General features: G+C 41.0%; 1 protein-coding gene across 1 annotated transcript; it reads right to left on the bottom strand.

The window, feature by feature from the left end:
* Positions 1 to 710: 710 nt before the first annotated feature.
* Positions 711 to 2,798, bottom strand: LOC120435677 (the record flags this gene model as incomplete). Its single annotated transcript, XM_039605507.1, has 3 exons — positions 711 to 1,932; positions 2,405 to 2,594; positions 2,667 to 2,798. Coding segments are annotated over 3 exons (672 nt in total), but the record flags the coding sequence as incomplete, so codon positions are not given.
* Between the last annotated feature and the right edge of the window lie 14,157 nt (positions 2,799 to 16,955).

Here is a 16,955-nt window from a genome sequence, read left to right as displayed (position 1 = left end):
GCTGTTTTCTGTTGTTCTTGTCATGAGGCCCATAATCGTAAATAGCACATCCTGACCACATCCTGTTCTAACTTTACCGTATGCAGTTACAAACAGACAGCTTCTTTTAATACCCTGTGATTTACACATTTATTAACTTCTGGATTACTATGACACATACTCAAATACTGATACATAATATATATTTTCCACAATACTAAAGGGAAACCGAAGGTTCTCGCAGCCTACCTGCTCTCCTACTGCTGCCAGCAACCTCTTCTACTGTAACTACACTTCAGAGACCTTCACCTGCTCAAGACTCCGCTGCTCTAACAGGCCATGATGCTGCCAGCATTCACAAATAAAACACGGTAAAAACTGATCTGATCATAAAACAAAAACTGTATGTATAACAATGAAAAAGAAAAAAAGAAAAAAGTAAAGACAAGAAAAACAGACTGAAAATGACAAAAATTGGCATACGTCAAGAGAGAAAAAAAGTAAATGGCCTGTATTTGTATAGCGGTTTACTTAGTCCCTAAGGACCCCAAAGCGCTTTACACTACATTCAATCATTCACCCATTCACACACACACTGGTGATGGCAAGCTACATTGTAGCTACAGCCGCCCTGGGGCGCACTGACCGAGGCGAGGCTGCCGGACACTGGCACCACCTCTGACCACCACCAGTAGGCAACAGGTGAAGTGTCTTGCCCAAGGACACAACGACCGAGACTATCGGAGCCGGGGCTTGAACCGGCAACCTTCCGATTACGCGACGAACTGCCAACTCTTGAGCCACAATCAAGTAAGAAAGTAAGAAAATAAAATGTTATACTTACGATACATAGGAATGTTTTCTGAAAAATATAATCCAGGTAACAAAATTCAGCTTTTACATTTTGAAAAACCGGTCTCAGTCACTCTGTATGACATATAAATACAGAAAGCATTGCTTTTTTTACTTGACATACTGAATGTGATTCTGAGTCTTGTGCTGCTCTTATCGCTTCCCTCATGTGTTAATGTACTACAGTATTAGCTTCAGTTTTCCAGTCTTTATAAGAATATCAGCTCACCTCTTTTACATCTCTTGCCTTTCTTCCTTTTGTAAACAACAAATCAAACTGCACCAATGAGGATGAACAAGAACAACCACAGCAGTGACGGGGATCATCATGGGCCTCTCTGCTCAGGTAAAAAAAGATGAGTAAAAGATAATCAGATCATAATGTATATTCAGTACATCCTCCCTGTTATCACACTGATTACAAATGCAATGGTAGCGTAATCTATGACACAGTACAGTAGGTGAATGATGTATTTATGTATGTACAAATACATAGTATTTACTACATATTTTACAGCATATCTAAAAAAATGTTAAACTGTTGATTTAACATTTTATGGCTTATGCATTATTTTCTCTATGAAAACAAACCCAAACTTAATTAGTGCCAGTACAACTTAAATAACTTTTAGCTCTAATAAAAACAATAATGAAAATTTGAAATAATGAAAAAAATTCTTTTTTTCAAATATCAGGTCAAAGATTTGAAAAAGTCACTTCTTTTACTAAATAAATAACAAGTTTAGATTCATCAGTTTAACAACTGGTCAATATTATATGTTCGATTTTCAATTTTGCCCCAGTTGGTCCGTATCGCTGATTTGTTCAGTTGGGTGACGATGTTGTCCTCCACAACAGAGAACTGAAACACACAGCTGTAGCTCATCCAGTCTTCAGCTGGCACTGATAGAACATTCATGTTAACACTCGACTGGAAGGTCCCATCATAGTTGTGGAAAATATCTCCTTTGTCCACATGCTCATGGATCTCCACTCCATCTTTCTTCCAGAACATCATGATTTTATGAGGATAGAAACCAGTAGCATGGCAGGTGACTGGAGAGGAGGAAGTCATGTAGAGGAGAGACACTGAGGGAGGAACTGCAAAGAAAAGATATATTTTTTTAAAAATACTAATACATCTTTTTAAACTTTGTAAATGAATCATGGCCACAATTGCATGCCAAATCCTTTTTCGCTGTGATAGCACAGAATTAACTGAGTTGCTAACAATGCTGTCATGGCTCAGAGGCCCGTGGCATGGAATGGACTCATGCGCAGAACCAAAGACCGGAAACCCGAAGTGATTTGCGAAATCAAAACTTTTATTTACAAGAATTCCTAACATAAATATTCAAGACAAAAAACAAGATTAAGCTTTGTGCAAAAGCGTGGTGTCTGTGAGGTGCGGGGCTAAGGCGAGCATGGAACAGTCAGGACACTAAACTGCTGAGACTGGAGCGGGGCAGGTGGAAACTGTGGCAGACCAGGGCACTGAAATGTAGGAGAGGAAAATCAGAACAGTCCAAGGAGTTGTGAGTGTTTCCCCATTTGACAAGCTGGGATGGCTTACGTGTTCGCAGGCGGGGATTAGCTGGAGGTGGGGGCGAGGCGAGGTCCAGGCGAGTGCTGAGTCCAATACAGGTGGGCAGGGAGGCAGGCAGGTGAGAATGGCAGTTTGTCTGAAAAGGATTAAGCAGCAGCTGACCGGAATCCAGAAGCGAGGCTATGGCAGGGTTTGGAATGACGAGTCCAGGTACCGACTAGGAGACAGGAAGAGAGAGTTAAGTAATGCACACTGATAAATACACAGGACCATGAGGCTGTGAACTAACTGAGGTTAGCAGACAATCTGGTGAAGATTCATTGTGTGCGCTGCTCCTAAATACTGCCAGAATAATTGCCTGCAGCTGAGGAACGGGGAGGGGCAGGAAGGGCTCCACCCAGAGGAGGAGAGCTGATGCTGTGGAAAGTTACTCAGGCTCGCCCAGACCATAACAAATGCTGTGTACTACAGTGATGAAAGTCCTTCCCCCAGCAGTTTACAAGTAATGTCTCTCTGCAGATGATGCTAAAAGCTCATAGACTGAATGTTAGCATTGTGTTTCTTAAATTTGTAAAGTCTTAGTTCAAACTATAGGATTAAAGACATTCCTTTGTCTGACCACCTCTCCAGCCAATTTAGTGCTGGGGGAGGCTGACGTTTTATTGTAGATACATCCTATCTGAAGGTTTTGTTTGATGTTTGGTAAGCTTCCTGCCCTTTTATGGCTTCACTGTGTTGTGTATGGTGAACCAATACAGGAATTGAACCATATATTGGGTGTGGGGGAGATTACTCCCTTATGACCGAGGATGTTGTGATCAGGAAGTCACGCACACGGAGAGACGCACACACTCACTCAAACACAAACCCACACACACATTCTTGCACACGTGCTTATACGTGCACACACATACCCACATATAGTGCCTTGTCTTAGAACCATTGGGGGGGTTTACAGTGGGAGGTGCTTGTGTTGTGTTGTGTATTGTAACAGTTTTCAATAAAAAGGCTGTGAGGAGACCTGCTCTTTGAAGGATTTAGGCTAGAGACAGGTGAGGAGCATTAAGCTCCACCACCTGGTTCTGATCAAGCTTCCCTCGTTAGCAAGTAAAAGACTGGTTGAAGATGTTCTGTCTTGTTTTCGTTCTTCAAGGCATAAGTCTCTAAACTAGCTGGACCTGTGGAAACACAGACTCAACAAAGTAAAAGTAAATGTAAAGGAATGTCTGTACAGTTATTTCTTAGTTTTTTGTTGGTATTATGGTTGGTTTATCCTGATCGCCATATCCTGAGTATAGTTAATTCCCTTCCTATAGAGCCCAAATCATCTGTGCCTCTGAGTTTGTAAACTTCTCCTTGATCTGTAGTCTGCTTATTTTTGGCTGTTTAACCAGCATCTGGAGCTCAAAAAGTTTATCAATCAATCAATCAATCTTTATTTATAAAGCACTTTTCATACAAAAAAAAACTGTAGCACAAAGTGCTTTACATGGTTAAAAGTAGCCCACCCCACCCCACCCTCCCACTCATTCCCCACACTGTCATTAACAGAAACGGTCATGGATACACACATTCTCCCCCCCCACACACACACACACACACACACACACACACACACGCACAGACACACACACGCACTTAAAGAGTAAAATTGGGCTGGGTACGCATTAGCCAAGTGAGGAAACACTATCACAGGGAGCTGTCTGCACCGGGAGCCGGTCACAGACCGCAGCCTCCAGGCTGGGCACACAGCAGGAGGGAGGCAAAGAAGCCCTCCTGCTTCTTTGCCTCAGCCAGGCTGAGAGGATCCACAGAGCCCTAGCAGCCACGGTCGATCACAGCCCCGGTGCAGAGAGCCCCCTCCGAGGAAACACTGGAGATATGACCTAATAAGAATATAAACAGGATAAAAAGATAAAATAAATAAGAGTGGGATACAATATAAATATAAGTATAAACAGAGTAAGAAGATAAAAAATGAATAAGAATACAATCAATAAATATTAGGTAAAACTAAATTAATAATATAAATAGAATAACAGGATAGAATAAATAAGCATAAAATAAATAAACGTTAGTTAAAAGCTAAATTATGAACTCCGCTGTGAATTCTCTGTTTGGACTTTTATGTATTTGTTTTGTTCTCATATTGAGGATGAGAACAAAACAACGATGGTCCAGGAGAGTTTGGTCAAACGATGATTTTAATGAACACACGTGTGGGGAGATGTACACTGCAAAACATCAGCTGTAGATCTCCGCCCAAAAATACACCAGCAGTTGTTTTTATAACATCAGGGTATTATTTATGACGCCCCCTCATGCGTCAAAGCAGATACATCACACCTACATCACAAATGTTCTGTTGACGACCTGTGACACAGTTAAAAGAACATTTTCTTCGCCTCCAAGCCAGGTGCTTCCTGTTTATCTTCTGACTCTCGCTTATCGTCTGGAACATCAGCAGCACGTCCTATAACAACTGTAACTTATGCAGGCACAAAAATGCAGTTGCAAGCAAAATATGTCTGAACTCTTACCTAGACCTAAGTTCACCTACTCTGCATGTGTGTATGTGTGCGTGTGTGTGTGTCTCGACCTCAAATGCACTCTGCCTCACCTCGCCAACTAAACTCATGACCCTTCCACCAGACAGAAGGCCAGCTCTCCTGTAAGCACGTACACAACTGAAACTATATGTGTAATATATTGAATAAATGTTTTTATCAAATGCCACTACTCAAAGCTTAATAAAAGAATATAAAAGAATAAAAGATAATAATGAATGACTTGTGTCATGTGTGTTTTGTAAGCGTGTAGGCAATCCTTCCCTAGCTCTAGTCAAAACCACAATAGATTGGCTGGACATATTGCCAGCCAAAGCTTTTGACCTTCAATTAATAGACTGAGCCACAAGTCTTTTATAGGCACAAAATGCAATGTGTATAAAAATGATTATAGTTGCACCTGCAATAAAAGATTATTATATGATTATGATAACACCTGTAATACAGACTTTAATGTAATGTCAACAGCTTCAATAAATGCTTTGATGAAATGATGATTAACGCAATGATAAAGATGATGGTTATGAACAGTAGCAGTAAAATAATTTCCCTGATCCCCACACCATCTAAATGACAGCCCGTTCTCACTCCCGAGGCGTAACATCCTGACGTTTTGTCACGTCCCGCGGCGTTCCTGAGGAACGCGAATGGTGACCTTCCATGTTGTTATGGTACGCGGCGGGTTCCAGCCCTGTGTTGCAGCCCTAAACCTAACCTTATCCCTAAGCCTAACCATAACCTTATGCCTAACCTTAACCATAACCTTGTGCCTAACCATAACCTTATTCCTAACCTTAACCATAACCGTATCCCTACGCCTAAACCTAACCTTATCCCTAAATCTAACCATAACCTTATTCCTAACCTTAACCATAACCGTATCCCTACGCCTAAACCTAACCTTATCGCTAAACCTAACCATAACCTTATTCCTAACCTTAACCAGCACTTTAATGAGGTGAAATAGTGTTTTCCCAAGCGATTTGAAGGGGAAAAGCGAAAATGTGTAGATTGAGTCCAAACGGTTCTCATGTGTCCGCAGTTTTCCGATGTCGTCACGTAGGAACGTGTTGGATGGCCGAAAACGTAATATGTTGACGATTTGTCACCTAGCGTAAAATGTTACGCTTTGGGAGTGAGAACGGGTTGTAAATGAACAGAACATGATAGAACATTAGCGGTGTTCCTGAGAGAACATGATGATAGTGAACATTGAAACATACTGAAAACTCTGCATCATTAACAAACATCTTCATCAAGTCAGGGCACACTGTTGTGAGGAAGTAGGGCTGTTCGATATAACAATATATATCGAACAGCCCAAGCCAGCTTCATTCTGGAATAAGGTGCTGTGGACTGATGAAACTACAATTGAGTATTTGGGCATAACAAGGGGCGTTATGCATGGAGGAAAAAGAACACAGCATTCCAAGAACAACACCTGCTACCTACAGTAAAATATGGTGGTGGTTCCATTAGGGCTGTTCGATGTAACGACATATATCGGATGACGATATAAAAACGTCTATCGTTTCATTTTACGCTATCGTTTGTTTCGTGGTGTCGCAAAATAAACTGTTTACAGCAATATTTTTTCGTTTTGATGGTCACTGTACTGGCTATATTAATTTCTTAAAGTTCTCTCTTTCTCCTATATTTAATATAACCACACTACAGACGGACAAGCGCCTGTTTTTTTTTTGTTTGTTTGTTTTTTTTGTTTTGGTTTTTTTTGCCTGTCCCGTTGGTTCTTTTGCCATCAAAATTATTGTCTAAAGGCAAAGAAAGATGCCCAACGGATTTACTTTACCAAATGGACCATCCCAGCTAGGGATGGGTATCGTTTAGGTTTTATCCGATACCAGTACCAAACCGGTACTTTTGAAACGGTGCCGGTGCTTAAACGGTGCTCGAACCGGTGCTTAAAGAATAGAGAACACAAACTTTGTCCAAAAATCTCTCATGTTTAGCTGTTTTTTTGTAAAAAGATAACAATGTTAGCCTTTTCTGCAGCTATAGGGGATTTATGGTATCACTCTTGGCTGGAAGCAGTGCTTAATCAATGGGGAAAAAAACACAAACTTTGTCCAAAAACCTCTCATGTTTAGCTGTTTCCCTCTTTTTCTTTGGTCATTTTAGCCTTTTTGGCCAGGGTGAAGGGAGTATCTGCCATCAAACAAGAAGACATCCACATGTAACTACGACAGTGTTTGGTAGTTCACCTTACGTGCATTAATTTAATAACATGGTTAGCCTACTCAACGTAAATTACACACGAACAACATGAAGCTACTCACGCAGAGGAGAACGGCTGCTGCTGCCATCATCATCTGTCATCATTTCTGCTACACTGGCAGGGCTAGGGGCCAGGACTCTACTCTTCGGGTTTTTGGGGGATGTTGATAACTCCGGGTCAGATAACAGGCACCACACCCGCAGTAGATGTGCACGGTGTGAGGTCTCGCAGCAATCTATCAAATACGGTGCATTTCTCGGCTTTTAAAAAAACGCTATGCGTCGCCAGGTGTTTCATCAGATTCGAGGTGTTACCTCCTTTGACAGTATCACAGTATCAGCTTAAAGCACTTGTTGCAGGCTGCTGAATTTGCATCTTTTGCTGTGAAGTACAGCCAGACTTTGACTGCTTCGCCTTGGGCGTTTTTAATCTGTAGCTCTGCTCTACAAGAACGTACGCACCTGGGCCCGCCTACTACGCTTGCAAAGGTAAAATGATTGGCTAGAATCCAAAGTGTATGACATCTCAGGAAAAAAAAGCACCGAAATAAAGCACCGAAATGTGCGCTGCTTTTCGGTCTGGTTACTACCGTTTATGTCAGAACCATACCGGTACCCATCCCTAATCCCAGCCTTGCCGTAATGGTCTATTTGATTCACCTTTTATTGTTTATTTTATTTTTTATTTTCACTTGCTAGATACAGGACAGACTTGAATGAGGAAAAGAAAAGGGAGAAAGAAAGAGGGGAAAAGAAAAAAACAGTGTAGAAGGGGGACAGGGATAAAGGGCAAAAAAACAAAAACCAACAAAATAAGCAGACAAAAAATACATATATCAATCACCTGGATCACCTGTTGAGAAAGAAAAAAGAAAACAAGCAGAAGAAAACAAGAGCAACAGAATAAACAACATCACGATAATCTATGGGAATATAACACTAAATACTAAATATTAAACATTATTGTGCAGCACGTAAGATCGACAGCGCACAGTGTGCTTTGAGGTAGGAGCCAAAAAGGGTGTAGTTTGTGTGTGTGATCACCCGTGTGTACACCTGTGAGCATGAACGCGCTTGTTTTTAAGAGGTTCCTTCATGTAATGATCTGTTAGAGGGTGTGGGGGATCACTGCCCCGTCCTCCAGGGCATGAAGCAGGTATGGAGGAGATCAAAACTCCAGACATCCAGAGGCCCTCAGAACACAAGAGACCAAGGAAGACCAACAGAGGGGCAGCCGCGCCACTATCCCAGAAAGAGCTGAGGAGAGTCCCAGATGAGGGGTCACTCAGCAGCCGCGGAGCAGAAGCCAGGGGGGGTTGCAGTGACGTGCCCGTGAGCTCCGCCAGCAGCCAGCTGTGCCCGAGTGACTGAGCCCCAGGCCGAGAGGCTGAGGGCACCCCACCCCCGAAGTGGCCCGAGCGAGCCCCAGGCTCCAGGCCCCGATAAGCAGCCACCAAGGAGTGAGCCGGTGTGTACCTGGACGCCCATCCTCGGACACAAAGAACCACCAATGCACTGATGTCTGAGGGCGTCTGCCACCGGCAGGGGAAGTGGTGGGGGGAGATAGGCCTCCATACCTTGGAGGGCCTGAGATGTCCCCAGAGAGGTGGCGTCTGATACCCGACCTGACACATAGACACAAACCAACAGGCACACACAGATACAAACATCCATTCCCACCCTCATGCTCTCATATGCAATTACTCAACACTCACCCAATGTGGAGACAGACATAAAGAGACACTGTACACACAATCACACTCCCCAAGCGTACTCTATATCCCAGGTCTAGGTACTCTTGCCCCTGGAGGGGGAAACTGCACCCAGACCCAGGTGGTGTTACCCTTTTCCCTGCGGTGGGGAGAAGCAGACCGCCCCGACTCCGCAGCAGCAGGGAGGCCCCACATTCCAGACCCCAGTCGGACGGCCAACTCCTCCTCCTAGCCCCCCCGCTCCAACAGGCAGCAGAGAACGGGGGTGTGAGAAGACTCCAAACCTCCCTCCGCCCGCTCATATGTAGTGTTGATGCATGTGTGTTCTAAGGTGCATTTAAAACCCAGGAGGGCATGGAGCTACCTGCCAGAGAGCAGCAGGTAAGCGCATAGCCCCTCCTGATAGCCCTCAATGTCTACATGTATTTAAAATTGAGAGCTGGGCAACGACGCCAGGGGTGAGGTGTACACCCTGATGGTCTTTTGGAGTCCGTGTAGCGTGCCCACCCCCAAGATCCTATATGTATGTGTTATGAGAGTGTGAGTAATGTGAATGTCTAAGTTGTGAGATAAAATTGAGGCACAGGCAGCCAGAAGGGGACAGAGGGAGGGATGCCTCCCCTGCACCCTGGTGACACACCTTTACCCCAAGGCCCTGCATGTGCGGGTGATTGTGGTGGAGCGGGAAGAGGGAGGCAGCTGGAGATGGGGAGGGAAGGAAGGGAGGGGCAAGGCACCCCCATACTCTGCAACCCGCCAGGGAAAGGGGGCCCAGGCCCATCCGGACCGGGGCCCAGTGCAGCAGCGCCGCCCGGCCCCACAGAGCCCGGGACAGCCCACCCGACCCCACCGCAGAGAAAACTGCACCCACCCCGTCATCCACTCATCTTCCAGACTATACAAGACAATAGAGCCCAGGCTGAGATCTTCCTCCACCTCTCCTGTATCTCCCCCTCCTGCAGAGTGAGTTCCTGAAGAGAGAAGAGCTCCTGCAAGATGTGCACCTGTTTTTATGCGTTGTCGTTAGCAGCAACGACAGTAAAACCATCACGTGTCCGCTTGTTTATTTTCCACATAAACCTTTCACAATAAAGCTCAAGATCCTGTTGAGACTTTTCAAAATAAACTGAATCACGTGAAAGAGTATGCAGAGCATTTACAGATGAGAAGCAAAAAGAGCCGCCAGGTGCTAAAAAATAAACCTTAGACCCAAACGTTAGAAAAGGCTTTTCGCAGAAGCACGCTGTGTAATAAATACTCACAAAGAAAACGGCGGCCGTTACAACTTATGTCTAAAAATGTATAGTTTCATGTGTCGGTTAAAACACTCAACTCCAGGAACACGAGGCACAGCTGGAAACACTTAAGCTGCCCGAGATTCACAGAATTTACAGAAAATTTTACATTTTTGTGATTTATATCGTTATCGGGACGATAGATGTCTTATATCGGTGGTATATGAGATTTTGATCATATCGCACAGCCCTATGCGGAAGTTCTTCCAAACTCCATTACTGGCTGTATTTGTATCCCACTGCTGTTTTCTGGATAATATGAACACATGAAAGAGAGACAGAGACTGAAGTAAACCACACTGAGACTCTGGATCCAACTCATTCTAGCTTCTGTAGCATCTGTCACTGGTTTTAAAGAAATTTTCAGACTCCAAAGTGAAGTTTTTCTGATCTAATCTAGTAAACAAGCAAACAAACAAACAAACGAATAAGTAATAACAGTAGTGGTAGAATAGTTAAATTCATGTCTTGCATATTTCCGCAACCCTCTCCATAATAACATACTGTGTATGCTTCAATTGCATATAGTGTATTATCTTACTTATTTTGTATTTTATTTGTATTTTTTATATTTTTCTTTTGCTATCTTTACCTGAGCTGAGGTAATGCAGTGGTTCCCCGCCGTGGAATCTGATCTTATCTTAAATAAATAAAAGAATAACTGTTAAGAGATTTTTACTTCTTTTACTATACTTTTATAAAGCCTATGTTTTACGTCTTTAGCACACATATTGCTGCAGTGGAAAATAACCACTCTTGTATAACTGTTTGTGAAACCAGTGTTTCAACTACTTTTTGTGAAAAACAGGAAACGCCTAAGGAACTTGAAACTAGAAGATTATGCCATATTCACGAGGACGAAGACGTGCAGAAGAGTTGTCAAAAGGGGAAGCACGCCTTTGCCCTTGTCAGAGTTATGAAACTATACATTGTGTAAACGAGTGTATAAACAAAGAAGGCGGACTACAGCTGGGTGTGAGTCTCACTCAGAGCTCTCACCCATGTACATGTCTTAACAAGCTTGTCGTCTCTTTCCTTACTTACTGAAACGAAATACTCTGACAATAACAAATAGAAAAAATGTTAGAATCATACCTCCAGTCTGGTTTGAGTACTGCTTGAAACTGCTTGAAAGTGTTTCATCTGTTAGTAGCTGTTTATAATATTTACAGTTCTTAATCAGTGTTTCCCATTGACGTGGATCATCTTCCATAGACTATCTTATCCAGTCTTGTCTGGGTTCTAGTGTTTTCATGTTGCTGTCATAGTAAGCTATTAAAATTCCCTCAAGATCTCCTGCTGTCATATAATCTGGGGTGTTTGGAACTCCAGAAGACAACATGAAAAAGTCTTCAAGGAGTGTTTGACTGTAGGACAGACACAATTAATACAATTAAAACAACAGTCTGACTGTACATGTGAGTACATGAGTACATGTAACTTTTCTATTTTGCTAAAGGGATACTTGGCAATGTTATTCGAGTTTAGTTATTGTAAACCATTATTTATTCTATTTGGAATAGTTTTGTTGAGTAAATTCAAAATTGTATTTCTTGACATGATCATGATCTTACCTGTAGATCCAATATGAAAGAGCAAAATGAGCATTATTTGGTTCGTCATTGAGTTTAGATAGTTGAGTTAAAGTAAAGAAGTCGGAAATGGTTTTACAGGTTTGTTCAGTCTGAAAATGTTTCCTGGTTTCTGTTACATGCTGAGTATTTGAAGCGTGTTCTGGTGAACAAATGTTTAATCCAACTATTTCAGAGGTTATTTTATAAAAAGGCTTATGTTCTAAAAGACTTGATCAGTGTTTTTGTGTAAACTCATCGTTTTTTGTTTGGGCTATTCGCCTGCGCGTGTATTTGCTAGAGTCTAAAAATAGGGAACATTACACAGCACAGATCTTGGCACATTAAACACCTCAGGGTACTATGAGAGCTATAATGCTAGTCTTTTTTTAGTTTCTTTTCTTTCTTTTTTTAATTGTTGTTTTTTTTCTTTTGCCCTGTTATGCTTCCTGGTTTAAATTCTGCAAATATTTAACACAGCTAAATAACACATACTGAATGTGATTCAGTTCCTCAGCTTAAGAACATTTAATTATTATACTGTATTTCTAAGGTACCTTTGATTCCATCATAATTTGAATATATTTTAAATCTCGTGTGATTTAATGCGATACACATTAATGCATTATATACTACGAAGAAAAAAAAATTCTGCCAACATTGAAGAGAGGCCACAGGATTTGGCTATACAAGTCTTATTATTAAGCAGAAACATATTCAAATAGTGTGAATGTTAAGGTTAAATGTTCTGTCATGATGTTTCACCAGATTTCACCAAGACGTACAGCAGTTAACTCTGACTGGAAAACTTCATCTTGGATCCTTTGGCATAATACATTTACACTGTGTGATAGTCAATAGACACTCTCTAATGTCTAAAACCCACCCTGAGATGAGACCACAACCAAATGTTGTCTGTTGTAGTCATTACTGTATATCATTTTGGGACTATAGATAAATGGAAATGTGAAATTAAAATGATTGAATAATAAATCCAAAATACCTCACTAAATGTCCCGGATGAGCCTCAGACTCATCTTACAGTTTTTACTTGTTCATTCTGCATGATATGTTGATTAAATATATCATCTGTCTATGCTCTGTGCTGTACAGTAAGGTTGTAAGTCATGCACACAAAAGCTGCCCCTCTGTGGTGACAGTGTAAGTTACTGGTAATATTGGATGGAAAGGCAGGAGAGACACTTTCAAAGCCTGTTCTGCTTCTATGTGTCTTACAATTTAATTCATAACACATGATTAAACATTCTTTAATCAAATATTCATACATATTGTAAATAAATTAGATAAATGTGATTTAAAAATAGCCAACCATATTTTACAGTCAAATCGGGTGGAGTTTAAGTACCTTAATTTTCAACTTCTGTTGGGCAACTGCAAGAGAATCCCAGTCACAGACTGGAATTGAACTAGTGACCTTCTGCATGTAAAGCAAACAAACTACACCAGAAATTCAGTCTTAAACTCCCTTCATTGACACAATTCTAGCAATAAAAAGTTATTTAAGGGAACTTTTAATCATTTTAAATGTTGTTAGATTAATCCATCTGTTTTCTTAACCAGTTATCCAGCTTAGGATAAGTAATCTCATCGTGTAGGAGGCAGGGTACAGGTCAACAGTCCAGCACAGTGAGACAGACAACACGCTCACAGCTACACCTATGACTAACTCAGCAGTTAACCTACATAGGTTAACTGGTGATTTACTTAGGTTACCTGTGCAGACACAGGGGAAAAGGTGCAAATTCCACACAGAAAGGTCTACTGAGGGGCAACAGTGATAAGCAAACAGCACCTTGCTGCGTTTGGTGGTTTCAAAGCTAACGCAATTGACAAAAGTTTACTCTGAAAGCATTTTGTTGTGTCACAAAGTCTCTACTTCCTCAGTGTTCTTACTTCATTGTAGCTGACTCAATAACTCTTTATACAGTGTTTGCGTCACACATTTAAACTTCCAACAAATGCTAACATATTTTTCTGACAAAATTTAGATTCTGTAAAAACTTGAAATGTACAATGAAGTAAGGTACCTGGCTATATTTCTGTTTGCACTGCAAGACTATCTTTATGGCCGGTAACCATTGCAAATAAATATGAAATGGTCCTGCATTTCCAGTCCTAATAGGTTTGCCATTTATTCAAGCCTTAAGTGGTCATATTTGGATAGAAGTATCCACATGTCAAGTCAAATCAAGCCAACTATCTTTATATAGCACACTGAAAGGACATCGAGCGTTGAGCAAAGTGCTGATGGATACATACATCCTTTTTTTCTTTTTCAAAAAAAGAGCACTACAGTTGTTATAAAGGAGACTAGTAAATTTGGGATGATGAAACTTTGCATGCAGTTTGTCAGGATAACCAACTGAGGAAGTAAAAATGGACAAAGAGTGAAAATAGGGACAGAAGGCAAGGCAAGGCAAGTTTATTTATATAGCACAATTCAACAACAAGGTGATTCAAAGTGCTTTACAGAGACATTAAAAACAAAAACAAATAAAAAGCATGATTAGAATTGATTTAAAAAAACAGTTGATAAAATCAGAACAGTAGATAAAATCAGTAGTTAAAATTTAAGTTTTGAAATTTAAGCTTAAAAGTGTGGATTTGGTCTTTTATTCAAATGCAGCTGAGAATAAGTGGGTCTTCAACCTGGATTTAAATAAACTGGGTGTTTCAGCTGATCTGAGGCTTTCTGGGAGTTTGTTCCAGATATATGGAGCATAAAAGCTGAATGCAGCTTCTCTGTGTTTGGTTCTGACTCTGGGAACTGATAAAAAACCGGATCCAGATGACCTGAGAGATCTGGAAGGTTCATAGTGGGTCAGGAGGTAACTGATATATTTTGGTCCTAAACCATTCAGAGCTTTATAGACCAGCATCAGAACTTTAAAGTCTATCCTCTGACAGACAGGCAGCCAGTGTAAAGACCTCAGAGCTGGACTGATGTGGTCCACTTTTTTGGTCTTAGTGAGGACTCGAGCAGCAGAGTTCTGAATGAGCTGTAGTTGTCTGACTGATTTTTTAGGTAGACCTGTAAAGATGCTGTTACAGTAATCAAGCCTGCTAAAGATGAATGCATGGACTAGTTTTTCCAGGTCCTGTTGAGACATCAGATCTTTTATCCTTGAAATATTCTTGAGGTGATAGTAAGCTGATTTTCTTATTGTCTTAATGTGTTTTTCTAAGTTTAGGTCTGCATCCATCACTACACCCAAATTTCTCGCCTGTTTTGTGGTTTTTAGGTGTATAAATTGAAGTTCTCTGGTGACCTGTAATCGTTTTTCTTTGGCACCAAAGACTATTACTTCAGTTTTGTTTTTGTTTAGCTGGAGAAAATTATGGCACAACCAGTCATTAATTTCCTCAATGCATTTACCAAGAGCCTGTACAGGGCCTCGGTCTCCTGGTGACATTGTGATATATATTTGTGTGTCATCTGCGTAGCTATGATAGTTTATTTTGTTGTTCTTTATAATCTGTGCCAGTGGGAGCATGTAAATATTAAACAGAAGGGGTCCCAAGATGTTACCTTGGGGAACTCCACATGTGATACTTGTCTGCTCAGATGTGAAGTTACCTATTTATACAAAGTATTTCCTGTTTTCTAAGTATGTTTTGAACCAGTTTAGTACAGTTCCTGAAAGACCTGCCCAGTTCTCCAGTCGTTTGAGTAATATGTTGTGGTCAACTGTATCAAATGCAGGGTTCGTACGCTTTTTTCAGGGTCAAATTCAAGCACTTTTTAAGCACTTTCAAGGTCCCTTTTTAAGCTTTTCCAGCACACAGTTGCAGCAACTGTGACGTTCACTAGTAGAACTGACACACAAAACAAAACAAAACGACTACACTACACACTAACTACACAAGAAAACACACTAACTTGAGACTCCAAACATGATAAACATCACAAATCTCTCACTATCAAAACTCTCTCTTTTTCGCTCACTCGCTCTCTCTCTTCCCAACAACCAAATACCACGTTGCCGTATCATTTTTTGATTGGTCGACATGGTACATTTTTCCACCAGTAGGGAAGGAGTGTTTTTTCTTTTTTCACTCACAAGCAAAGCATGTTTGCTAGCGCTCTCCATAAAAAAACGCAGTTTTTACCGTTTCTTCCCGGAGTAAACGCCACTGTTTTATTCAGAAACCCCCCCCCCAAAAAAACATCGGTTTTACGTGACCTATCAACACAATTTAAAAACTGGTATATAGCTTGAAGTCCGCACGTTCGACCCAAGTTGAAATGGAGACTCTGGGTCCGTCGACCCCAGAGGGTTAATCAGAAAGCCTTAAGTTAGCTAATTATGTATCGGGCTAATGTTTAAAGCTTTCACTTGAGTAAATTAACTCATATTACTGCTAAGTAATGTTAGCTAAGTTCACAGCATATTCGAGAAGGGTCTGGCTGCAGCCACTGTGGAGCTCCACAGTAACCGGAAACTATGGGCAGAAATCTGTGCCATCAGAAACTGAATTTGAATAAGTTAAATTTGAATTTGAATTACTCGGATTGAATCTGAATTGTAACTTGAATGAAAGCTTTTGAAAACTGAATTTGAATTAGTCTAATTTGAAATTGAATTTATGGTTTGAAAATGAATTGATTTGCTTTGAAACTGCATTTTATCCTTTAAAAATTCAGCTCTCGAATAATTTCAGATTCACTTCTCACCATTCAGTTTCAGTTCTACAATTCAATTTCAGTTCCAAAATTCAGTTTTTGGGACTTACATCCGGTTCGGTTCAAGCGCAGATTAATAGAACTACAGACTGATAGCGTTACTGACGGAATCTACAGCGTCTTGAGCTGAATTAAGACTTCAGAAGTCATTCGTCACGTCGAATGACCAGCGGATAAACTCTCAGGTTGGTAATAAATGTATTACATGTATAAGAACAAGCGTCATGTTAACAAATGATAGCCGTACAGTAACTTTTATGCTTATTGTAGCTGTTAGCTAAAAACGCTAATTTAGCTAGTTTGCCCTGGATTCAGCTTTGACAAACAAATATGATCGACTGTTTCTAGTAGAAATCCAAAGTTGTCATCTTGTACCCTGTCAGAGCCCTGTATGCTTGCAGAGACCCCTACAGTAGGGAAACATGCAAAACGCTGTCCAAACCTTTGTATTTGAGCTTTATTTATGTCTTACACAGCATCCCAACTCTTTAGC

The sequence above is a fragment of the Oreochromis aureus genome, linkage group 22, assembly GCF_013358895.1.
Source record: "Oreochromis aureus strain Israel breed Guangdong linkage group 22, ZZ_aureus, whole genome shotgun sequence".
NCBI lineage: Eukaryota > Metazoa > Chordata > Actinopteri > Cichliformes > Cichlidae > Oreochromis > Oreochromis aureus.
This window is presented reverse-complemented; position numbering and strand designations above follow the sequence as displayed.